We start from the raw sequence: 12,653 nt of genomic DNA, 5'->3' as shown, positions 1-12,653 counted from the left end.
GGGAAATCTTGCCTGAAAATCTATTAGAGTTCTTTGAGGAAGTAACAAGCAGGGTGGACAAAGGAGAGGCAGCGGATGTTATTTACTTGGATTTTCAGAATGCATTTGATAAGGTGCCACACATGAGGCTGCTTAACAAGATAAAATCCTATGGCATTTCAGGAGAGATTCTGGCATAGATAGAGCAATGGCTGACAGGCAGGAGGCAGTGAGTGGGAATAAAGGAGGGCCTCTTCTGGTTGGCTGCCAGTGACTAGTGGTGTTCCTCAGGGGTTAGTGTTGAAACTGCTACTTTTCACATTGATTGTCAATGACTTGGCTAGTGGAATTGATGGCTTTGTGGCAAAGTTTGCAATAATACAAACATAGGTGGAGGGGTAGGTAGTGCTGAGGAAGCAATGCGATTGCAACAGGACTTCGACAAATTGGAAGAATGGGCAAAAAAGTGGCAGATGGAATGCAGTGCTGAGAATGTATGGTAATGCATCTTGGTAAAAGAAACAATAGTGTGGACTATTAACTAAATGGGGAGAAGGTTCAAATACCAGAGGAGCAGAGGGACTTTGGAGTCCTCGTGCAAGACTCCCAGAAGGTTAATTTACAGATGGTATTTGCCTTTTTTTTCCACCACAGACTCAATGTTGCCATTTATTTGAAGGGGAATAGAATATAAAAGCAAGGAGATAATGCTGAGCCTTTATAAGACACTAGTCAGGCTGCACATGGAGAATTATCAATAGTTTTGGGCCCCATAGCTCAGAAATCATGCGTTGTTATTGGAGAGAGTCCAGAGGAGGCTCACGAGGATGATTCCAGGAAAGAAGCGGTAACATATGAGGAACGTTTGGTAGCTTTGGGCCTGTGCTCACTGGACTTTAGAAGAATGCTTGGGGATCTCACTGAAACCTACTGAACATTGAAAGGACTCAATAGGGTGGATGTGGAGAGGATATTTCCAATGGTGGGGGGCATCCAGAATGAGAGAGCGCAGCCTCAATATTGAGGGATGACTTTTTAGAACAGAGGTAAGGAGAATTTTTTTTATTAGCCAGAGAGTAGTGAATCTGTGGAATGGTCTGCCACAGGACTGCGGTGGAGGCCAAGTCCGTGGGTATAGTTAAGGCGGAAGCTGATCCTTTCTTGATCGGGCAGGACATCAAAGGATATGGTGATAAGGCAAATGTATGGAGTTGAGTGTGATCCAGGATCAGCCATGATGGCATGGTGGAGCAGACTCGATGGGCTGAATGGCATAATTCCGCTCCTATGTCTTATGGTTTTATGGAGTTCGGCATTCAATTCGAGCACTGTTCTGTAAGCAGTCTCTGTACCTTCTCAGAGGATAAAAATTGGGGTTGAGAGGTTGCAGGGGTGGTGTTGCTCGAAGGGCCAGAAGGATCTAGGCTACACTGTATTGCTAAATAAATAAAAATATAATATAAATAAATAAAATAAATTCACAGTTCTACCTTCAATGCTCTTTGTCACATCTTTAAAGAATTCAGTAAAGTTTGTGAGGCATGCCCCGCCTCTCACAAACCCATGATGACTATCCCTAATTAGACTATGCTTCCCCAAACGCTCATAAATCCTGTCTCTAAGAATCTTTTCAATAACTTGCCCACCATTGAAGTAAGACTCACTGGTCTGTAATTCCCAGGGTTATTCCTGCATCCTTTCTTCAGTTAAGGAATAAAAAAAGAACATAGAATAGTACAGCACAGTACAGTCCCTTCGGCCCACAATGTTGTGCCGACCCTCAAACCCTGCATCCCATATAAACTCCCACCTTAAATTCCTCCATATACCTGTCTAGTAGTCTCTTAAACTTCACTAGTGTATCTGCCTCCACCACTGACTCAGGCAGTACATTCCACGCACCAACCACTCTCTGAGTAAAAAACCTTCCTCTAATATCCCCCTTGAACTTCCCACCCCTTACCTTAAAGCCATGTCATAGAAACATAGAAAATAGGTGCAGGAGTAGGCCATTCGGCCCTTCGAGCCTGCACCGCCATTTATTATGATCATGGCTGATCATCCAACTCAGAACCCTGCACCAGCCTTCCCTCCATACCCCCTGACCCCCGTAGCCACAAGGGCCATATCTAACTCCCTCTTAAATATAGCCAATGAACTGGCCTCAACTGTTTCCTGTGGCAGAGAATTCCACAGATTCACCACTCTCTGTGTGAAGAAGTTTTTCCTAATCTCAGTCCTAAAAGACTTCCCCCTTATCCTCAAACTGTGACCCCTCCTTCTGGACTTCCCCAACATCAGGAACAATCTTCCTGCATCTAGCCTGTCCAATCCCTTTAGGATTTTATACGTTTCAATCAGATCCCCCCTCAATCTTCTAAATTCCAATGAGTACAAGCCCAGTTCATCCAGTCTTTCTTCTTATGAAAGTCCTGCCATCCCAGGAATCAATCTGGTGAACCTTCTTTGTACTCCCTCTATGACAAGGATGTCTTTCCTCAGATTAGGGAACCAAAACTGCACACAATACTCCAGGTGTGGTCTCACCAAGGCCTTGTACAACTGCAGTAGTACCTCCCTGCTCCTGTACTCGAATCCTTTCGCTATAAATGCCAGCATACCATTCGCCTTTTTCACCGCCTGCTGTACCTGCATGCCCACTTTCAATGACTGGTGTATAATGACACCCAGGTCTCGTTGCACCTCCCCTTTTCCTAATCGGCCACCATTCAGATAATAATCTGTTTTCCTATTTTTGCCACCAAAGTGGATAACTTCACATTTATCCACATTAAATTGCATCTGCCATGAATTTGCCCACTCACCCAACCTATCCAAGTCACCCTGCATCCTCTTAGCATCCTCCTCACAGCTAACACTGCCGCCCAGCTTCGTGTCATCCGCAAACTTGGAGATGCTGCATTTAATTCCTTCATCCAAGTCATTAATATATATTGTAAACAACTGAGGTCCCAGCACTGAGCCTTGCAGTACCCCACTAGTCACTGCCTGTCACTCTGAAAAGGTCCCGTTTATTCCGTCTGCTAACCAATTCTCTATCCACATCAATACCTTACCCCCAATACCGTGTGCTTTAAGTTTGCACACTAATCTCCTGGGTGGGACCTTGTCAAAAGCCTTTTGAAAATCCAAATATATCACATCCACTGGTTCTCCCCTATCCACTCTACTAGTTACATCCTCAGAAAATTCTATGAGATTCGTCAGACATGATTTTCCTTTCACAGATCCATGCTGACTTTGTCCGATGATTTCACCGCTTTCCAAATGTGCTGTTATCACATCTTTGATAACTGACTCCAGCAGTTTCCCCACCAGCGACATTAGGCTAACCGGTCTATAATTCCCCGGGTTCTCTCTCCCTCCTTTTTTAAAGAGTGGGGTTACATTAGCCACCCTCCAATCCTCAGGAACTAGTCCAGAATCTAACGAGTTTTGAAAAATTATCACTAAATTACCACTATTTCTTGGGCTACTTCCTTAAGCACTCTGGGATGCAGACCATCTGGCCCTGGGGATTTATCTGCCTTTAATCCCTTCAATTTACCTAACACCACTTCCTTACTAACATGTATTTCGCTCAGTTCCTCCAACTCACTGGACCCTCTGTCCCCTACTATTTCTGGAAGATTATTTATGTCCTCCTTAGTGAAGACAGAACCAAAGTATGTCCTCTTGTATTGAGCAGTGGTGCCCTGGGGAAGAGGCGCTGGCTATCCACTCTATCTATTCCTCTTGTTATCTTGTACACCTCTATCATGTCTCCTCTCATCCTTCTTCTCTCCAAAGAGTAAAGCCCTAGCTCCCTTAATCTCTGATCATAATGCATACTTTCTAAACCAGGCAGCATCCTGGTAAATCTCCTCTGTACCCTTTCCAATGCTTCCACATCCTTCCTATAGTGAGGTGACCAGAACTGGACACAGTACTCAAAGTGTGGCCTAACCAGAGATTTATAGAGCTGCATCATTACATCGCGACTCTTAAATTCTATCCCTCAACTTATGAAAGCTAAAGCCCCATAAGCTTTCTTAACTACCCTATCCACCTGTGAGGCAACTTTCAGGGATCTGTGGACATGTACCCCCAGATCCCTCTGCTCCTCCACACCACCAAGTATCCTGCCATTTACTTTGTACTCTGCCTTGGAGTTTGTCCTTCCAAAGTGTACCACCTCACACTTCTCTGGGTTGAACTCCATCTGCCACTTCTCAGCCTACTTCCGCACCCTATCAATGTGTCTCTGCAATCTTTGACAATCCTCTACACTATCTACAGCACCACCAACCTTTGTGTCATCTGCAAACTTGCCAACCCACCCTTCTACCCCCACATCCAGGTCATTAATAAAAATCATGAAAAGTAGAGGTCCCAGAACAGATCCTTGTGGGACACCACTAGTCACAATCCTCCAATCTGAATGTACTCCCTCCACCACCACCCTCTGCCTTCTGCAGGCAAGCCAATTCTGAATCCACCTGGCCAAACTTCCCTGGATTCCATGCCTTCTGACTTTCTGAATAAGCCTACTGTGTGGAACCTTGTCAAATGCCTTACTAAAATCCATATAGATCACATCCACTGCACTACCCTCATCTATATGCCTGGTCACCTCCTCAAAGAACTCTATCAGGCTTGTTAGACACGATCTGCCCTTCACAAAGCCATGCTGACTGTCCCTGATCAGACCGTGATTCTCTAAATGTCTATAGATCCTATCTCTAAGAACCTTTTCCAATAGTATCTGATACTATTATGAGGTGAGGTCATAAAGATAATTGACAAAGGTGCAAAAATCTCTTCCTTTGCTTCCTGTAGTAACTTGAGGTATATTCTATCCAGCACTGGGGATTTATCTAACCTAATGTTTTTCTGAAAGTCCCAGCACATCCTTTTTCTTAACACCAATTTGATCAAGCATACCACCCTGCACCCACAAATGTGAAGGTCCCTCTCACTAATGAATACCGAGGCAAAGTATTTATTAAGGAGCTCCCTACTTCCTCCAACTCCAGGCATGTTTCCCTCTTCTATTCCTGAATGGTTCTACCCTCATGCTCGTCATCCTCCTGTTCTTTGCAAACATGCAGAATGTCATGGGTTTTCCTTAATCATTCTCATGCCCACTTCTAGCTCTCCCAAGTCCATTCTTCAGCTCCTTCATGGATACCTTCAACTACCTCTAGAGCCCGTTACTTCCTAAACCCTAAGAAAGCTTCTTTCTTCCTCTCCACTGGATGCCGCACTACTCTTGTCAACTGTGCACTGAATGCTGCACTTTTAAGAGCAGGAGAAAACAGGAGCAGGAGTTGGTCACTGAGCCCCTCACAACTCACCCAATATTCACTGTGATTTGAGCCAGTCTGCCCCAGGCTTCACCTGTGCACATTCTGGATATGCTGAGTTCAAGCCCCACAGACACACTCTGAAGAGTCTTTTGTCGTATCTGTCTGGGCAAGGTTCAAATCCAAAGTCCAGAAGTGAATACTAGAGACCAGTGATTTAATTTACATCATTGTATAACTTTCATAAATTATTTGGAAATGTAAAATTGTGTTTTCAAAAGGTAAATAAAATCTTTTCAGCCTACATAGCTCAGACTTGAGCTCTACGTTACACCCGACATTTTAAGTAAAATAGTTTTCACGCAAATAGGCAGAAAAAACACTTACTATATTCGGCATCTTCTCAAAGACAGTGATAACTTCAGGGTCATCCAGCTTGTTGTGTGAAAGATCAAGGACACTCAAGCTAGGGCACTGCTTTAGATGTTCAATGTCCTGCACCTTACACAGCTGGTTGTGAGCCAGTTGCAAAGTACTGAGCACGGGCAGGCAGGCTGAGAGAAAAACAAGGTTACTACAGATAGGAGATAAGCAGTTGTCACATTATCAGCTCTGCATCATACATCTGAAACCATACAAAATAATGGAAACGTTTGATACGCCCCACTTTCATGAATCCATTCCTTGCACTAAACCACTCTAAAATTAAAGGAACCTCTTCACTATGAGGGCCAGAAAACAGACAAACTGCCTGCTCCTTATCTTCATACTGACCCTTTAATGTATTGAAATGGCTCAAGCAGTTACTGGGTTGTCAAAGCATTTTCAGAAGGAGAAAGTGGTAAACCCGCAGGCAGGGAAGCTTGGGGTTCAACATCTTAAGTCAAGCAATCACTGTGTGCCAAAGGTAGACCTCAGAAATGAAGCAGAACAGAAGGGATAAGTAACGGATAAGGGACTGGAGGAAGGTTTAGAAACAAGTAGAGACTAGGGCATGGAAGAATTAAACTGAGAATGGGAATTATAGAATTTTTGTAAAGAATTGGGATTCCAAGCTACGATTCTAGTGCATAGTAACCTGTGGCCATCCTCCTCAACGACACGTATATCACTTTGGGTCTTGTAGGTGGAGGTGGTAGGAGTTGACCTAATAGAGGAAAGTCACAGTGGTCAATCTCTGGCACTGAGTCTGGTTCTGTGACTCAGAAGGGAATGGGGGAGAAGCACGCTGTGGTAATAGGGGAACACACAGGAGATTCTCTGGGCAAGAACAAGATTCTTGCCTCCCGGGTGCCAGGGTTCAGAATATCTTGACTCGAATCTTCAGCATTATTAAGTAGATGGGTGAACAGCCAGAAGTCGTCATTTGCATAAGGAATTCAGGGAGTTCGGTGCCAAGTTAAAGAGCAGGATCTACAGGGTTGTGATCTCAGGACTGCTACCCATGTCACGTGGTGGAGAGGCCAGAACTACGAAGATTATAGAGTTTAATATGTAGCCAAGGACCTGGTGTATGAGAGAGGGTGCAACATTTTTGGATCATTGGGCTCTCTTCCAGGGAAGGTGGGACCTGTATAGAAGGGACTATAGGATTTAGAGGACTAATATCCTAGCAGGAAAGTTTGTTAAGGCTGCATGGTGGGGTTTAACTAGAGTTGCAGGGGAATGGGAACCAGAGTGCCAAAACAGTTATTGGAGAGATTGTGGAGGCAGACGTTGGTAAGACCTCAGACAATATTAGGAATCAAAAGGTTGACCATGGGGTGACTAGTGTTCTGAACTGTATATATTTCAATGCAAGAAGTACCATAGGAAAGGCAAATGATAGTGCTGAAAATGAGGTAGCTGGTTTACAAACAGACACAATGTGTAGTGAGGAGAGGCTGCTCATAGGTCAAAATTGCAGTCAACAGGATAGGTTGCGATGCAAAAGGCAGACTAAGTCGATAAGGGTGAACACATGAATGTGCCCAGTATATGGAACAAGATAGATGAACTTGTAGCACAGTTGCAGATTGTCATGTATGATATTGTAGGCATCACTGAATCATGACCGAGGGAAGATTATAGTTGGGAGCTTAATGTCCAAGAATACACATTATATCAATCAGACAGGCAAGAATGCCGAGGGTGGTGCTGCTCTTTTGGTAAAAAAACAAAATCAAATCATTCAAAAGACATGACATAGCGTCAGAAGACCATAAGACATAGGAGCAAAATTAGGCCATTCAACCCATCAAATCTGTTCTGCCATTCCATCATGGTTGATCCCGGATCCCAATCAACACAATAAACCTGCTTTCTCACCATATCCTTTGATACCCTGACCAGTCAGGAAGCAATCAACTTCCATGTTAAGTATACCCATGGACTTTGCCTCCAGCGCAGTCTATAGCAGAGCTTTCCACAGATTCACTACACTCTGGTTAAAAAAAATTCTTCCTTACCTCTGTCTAAAAGGTCGTCACTCAATTCTGAGGTTATGCCCTCCAGTTCTGGACACCCCCACCACAGGAAACATCCTCTCCACATCCACCCTATCTAGTCCTTTCAACATTCAGTAGGTTTCAAGGAGATTCCCCCCCCTCAACGATCGCACTTAATTAAAAAAAAATTCTTTTAAGTTCCAATGAGCACAGGCCCAAAGCTGCCAGACACTCATATGTTAACTCCTTCAATCCAGAAATCATCCTCGTGAACCTCCTCCAGATTTTCCAACACTGTACTCCATCTGCCACTTTTTTTGCCCAGTCTTCCAAATTGTCAAAGTCCTGCTGCAATCGCATTGCTTCCTCAGCACTACCTACCCCTCCACCTATCTTCGTATCATCAGCAAACTTTGCCACTAAGTCATCAATTTCATTGTCCAAATCATTAACAAACAGTCTGAAAAATAGCGGTCCCAATACTGACCCCTGAGGAACACCACTAGTCACTGGCAGCCAACCAGAAAAGACCCCTTTTATTCCCTTTTGCTACCTCCTGCCTGATTGATTAGAGAGCTTAAAGTAAAAGAACCCTGAGGGGCATGTGGTCATAATATGATTGAAGTCACCCTGAAATTCGAGAAGGAGAAGCTAATGTTAGATGTATCAGTATTACAGTGGGGAAAAGGGAATTACAGAGGCATGAGAGAGGTGTTGGCCAGAATTGATTGGAAAAGAAAACTGGCAGGAATGACAACAGAGCAGCAGTGGCTGGAATTTCTGGAAGCAATTCAGAAGGCACAGGACATAAACATTCCAAAGAGGAAGAAATATTCTAAATGCAAGATGACACAATCGTGGCTACCAAGAGAAGTCAAAGCAAACATAAATGCCAAAGAGAGGGCACATAACAGGGAAAAAATTTAGTGGGAAGTTAAAGGATTGGGAAGCTTTTAAGAACCAACAGAAGACAGTTAAAAAGTCACTAAGAAGACAAAGATGGAATTACACAAAATTCAGCTGGACAATATTAAAGTGGATACCAAAAGTTTCTTCAGATATATACTGTCATGGTCCCTTCTGGCAAACCCCCACCTTGCTAGTTACCTCAGGAATTGGGCCTCAGTCCCCTCATTGAATTTCCAGTCATTCCCAGGTTCCACTAACTACACACACACCTGCTTTCCATCAGAAAATGCAGGATAAAGACCCTGTGATCACAACAAGGAGCTGCCAGTTCGTTGGTTGACTCTAGTGAGAGTAAACCTCGTTTCCTGATTCCTGAGAACTGTCAGTTCTAAGTTCTGCATCGCTTCCTGGATACTCTATGTGACCCTTGTCTCCGTGTAAAGACTCTCCTGGATACTGGTTCCCCGTTTGCGGTGGTGCTAATGCCTCACGACTGTGCCTCAGCGCCTGTGTCCTGCACTTGGGTTTGTCCCCAGCCACGTCCTTGCAACATATACAGTATAAAAGAGAGCTGAGAGTGGATATCAGATGTCTGGAAAATAATGCTGGAGAGGTAGTAATAGGGGACAAGGAACTGGCAGAGGGATTAAGTAATTTCCATCAGTCTTCACTGCACAACACACCAGCAGTATGTTGGAAGTTCCAGGCATCAGGAGTCATGAAGTGTGTGAAGATAGAGAGAAGGCTCTTGGGAAACTGAAATGTCTGAAGGTAGCCAAATCACCTGGACCAAATGCTATACGTCCCTGGGTTCTGAAAGAGGTGGCTGAAGAAAATGTGGAGGCATTATTAATGATCTTTCAAGAATCATTAGATTCTGCAATAGTTCCGAAAGACTGGAAAATTGCAAATGTCATTCCACTCCACTCTTCGAGAATGGAGGTAGGCAGAAGAAAGGAAATTGTAGGCCAGTTTGCTTGACCTCAGTGGCTGGGAAGACGTTGGAGTCAATTGTAAAGGATGAGGTCTCAGGGTACTTGCAGGCACATGATAAAATAGGCTGTAGTCAGCATGGTTTCCGCAAGGGAAAACAATGCCTGACAAATCTGTCGGAATTAGTTGAAGAAATAACAAGCAGGATAGACAAAGCAGAATTGGTTGATGTTGTGTACTTTGATTTTCAGATGGCATTTGTCAAGGTGCCACATGTGACTGCTGAACAAGATACAAGTCTATGGAAAGACTCTACCATGGATAAAACAGTGGCCATAAATGCTTCCTGGCCTGCTGAGTTCGTCCAGCGTTTTGTGTGTGCTGCTCGGATTTCCAGCATCTGCAGACTTTCTCTAGTTTGTGATAAAGGAAGCCTTTTCTGGTTGGCTGCCAGTGACTAGTAGTATTCCACAGGGGTCTGTATTGGAACCATTTTTTTTAACGTTATATGTCAATTATTTGAGTGATGGTATTGATGGCTTTGTTGCAAAGTTTGCAGACAATATGAAGATAACTAGAGGGGCAGATAGTTTTGAGGAAGTAGAGAGGCTACAAAAGGACCTAGACAAATTAGGAGAATAGGCAAAGTAGTGGCAGATGGAATACAGTGTCAGGAAGTGCATGGTCATGCACTTTGGTGAAATAAATGAAAGGGTTGATTATTTTCTAGCAACTCTCACAACACACTGGAGGAATTCAGCAGGTTGGGCAGCATTCGTGGAAATGAACAGTCAACATTTTGGGCCGGAACCCTTCGTCAGGACTGAAGAGGGAGAGGGCAGGGGCCCTATAAAGAAGGTGAGGGGAGGGTGGGAAGGAGAAGGCTGGTAGGTGCCACGTGAAAAACCAGTAAGGGGAAAGATAAAGGGGTGGGGAGGTGATAGGCAGGAATGCTGAAGAAGGAATAAGGGAAAGCACAATGGGTAGTAGAAGGAGGCAGAACCATGAGGGAGGTGATAAGCAGCTGGGGGAGGGGGCAGAGTGAAACTGGGATGAGGGAAGGGAGGGGGAGGGAATTACCAGAAGTTGGAGAATTCAATGTTCATGCAAATTATTTTCTAAATGGGGAGAAAATGCAAAAAGCTGAAATGCAAAGCAAAGAGGTTTGGGAGTGCTTGTGCAGGATTCCCTTAAGGTTAATTTGTAGGTTGAGTCTGTGGTGAGGAAGGCAAATGCAATGTTAGCATTCATTTCAAGAGGACTAGAATATAAAGGCAAGGATGTAATGTTGAGACTTTTTAAAGCATTAGTGAGGCCTCTCTTTGGAGCAGTTTTGTGTCCCTGATCTTAGAAAGGATGTGCTGAAACTGGAGAGGGTTCAAAGGAGGTACAGGAAAATTATTCCAGGATTGAATGGCTTATCATATGAAGAGCATTTGATGGCTCTGGGCCTGTATTCACTAAAATTCTGAAGGAAAAGGGTGACCACATTGAAACCTATTGAACGGTCAAAGGCCTTGATAGAGTGGACATGGAGAGGATGTTTTGCTGTGGTGGGAGAGCCTAAGACCAGAGGACACAGCCTCAGAATAGAGGGACGTCCTTTTAGAACAGAGATTAGGGGGAATTTCTTTAGCCAGAGTGTGGTGAATTTGTTGTCACAGGCAACTGAGAAGGCCAAGTCTTTATATATACTTAAGGCAGCATTTGGTATATTCTTGACTGGTCAGGGCATGAAGGGATATGGGGAGAAGGTAGGAGATTGAGTGTGATAGGAAAATTGGATCAGCCATGATGAAATGGCGAAGCAGGTTCAATGGACCAAATGGCCTAAGTCTGCTCCAATATCTTATGGTCTTATGATCTAATGAAGGTCAGACCTTGGGGGTAATGGCAAAAGGAGCTGGTGAGTGACAGAACATTTGCAGCAAAGTCTTGAGTGAACTCTGACTTACAGGGGATAGATGGGGCAGAGGAAAGAGAGCAGTGAAATGTAATAAATGCATAGCTGAGGAAGGGTCAGATGGGTGATATTATTCAGTAGAATGAAGCAGATATTGGGTCGGATCTTATGGGTTGGAATGCTAAGTCTGCAAGTGTGTGATTCAGTTTAGGATAGAAATAGTTAGGGTGATGGGATCAATATTGATAATATATACATAGCTGTTGACAAGGCCACAGCCCTTCTAAAGTTTCACTAGGTTAATGTGCACTCCATTAAAGTCTTGATATCAGGCAAACAGGCTGACAGCAGAAGTGGGTATGGAATACAAGAGGAAAAATGTCTTGGAACAACTTTTCAAAATTTGTTTGTCCACAGCTGTAATATACCGTGTACAATTCTGGTCACAACATCACAGGAAGGCCATGAATGTACTGAAGAGGATGCAGAGCAGATTTACCAGGAATCCACTTGGGATGGAATATTTCAGTTATTAAGAGAGGTTGGATAGACTAGGTTTGTTTCCTTTGAGTAGAATGGACCCAAGGAAGGCATGATAAACAAAACCATAGGACCAGTGTTGGAATGAATAGTCAGCAAACTTTCCTGATGTCGGAGCTATTTAACACCAAAAAGCACAGGTTCAAGGTGAGTTGCAAAAGGAATAGAGAGAAGCAGCGGGAAAAAATCAGAGCATGAGAGACTGGAGCAGAACTAAGCCTTTTGGCCTGCAGAGTCCTCTCTGCCATTTCATCGTAGCTATCCATTTTCCCTTTATCCTGCCTCCTCCCCAGAAACTTTCGCGTCCTGAGTAATCAAGAACCTATCAACCCCCGCCTTGCAATACACCCAATGACCTTGCCTCTACAGCCACCTGTGGCAATGAATTCCATAAATATACCACCCTCTGGTTAAAGAAATTCCTCATTTCTTTTCTCAATAGGCTTTACTCTATTCTGAGATTGTGCCCTCTGGTTCTAGACTCTCCCACTATTGGAAACATCCATTCTATCGAGGCCCTTCAACATTCAATGGGTTTCAATGCAATCCCCCTTCATTCTTCTAAATTCCAGTGAGTACAGGCTCAGAGGCATCAAACGTTCTTCATATGATAACCCCTTCATTCCCAGAATCATTCTTGTGAACCTTGTTTGAACC

At 43.9% G+C, this 12,653-nt stretch overlaps 1 protein-coding gene across 6 annotated transcripts in view; it reads right to left on the bottom strand.

The window, feature by feature from the left end:
* dnaaf1 (dynein axonemal assembly factor 1) overlaps positions 1-12,653 on the bottom strand; it is a 162,423-nt gene that overhangs the window by 57,506 nt on the left and 92,264 nt on the right. For all 6 annotated transcript variants that reach the window (XR_011889223.1, XR_011889224.1, XR_011889225.1 and 3 more), the window contains exon 10: positions 5,673-5,839. Coding sequence is in view for 3 of the 6 variants with exons in the window: in XM_072279240.1 (XP_072135341.1) it covers positions 5,673-5,839 (167 nt within the window). In the remaining 3 variants the exon portion in view is untranslated. The remainder of the gene's footprint in view (positions 1-5,672; positions 5,840-12,653) is intronic.

The sequence above is a fragment of the Mobula birostris genome, chromosome 15, assembly GCF_030028105.1.
Source record: "Mobula birostris isolate sMobBir1 chromosome 15, sMobBir1.hap1, whole genome shotgun sequence".
NCBI lineage: Eukaryota > Metazoa > Chordata > Chondrichthyes > Myliobatiformes > Myliobatidae > Mobula > Mobula birostris.
This window is presented reverse-complemented; position numbering and strand designations above follow the sequence as displayed.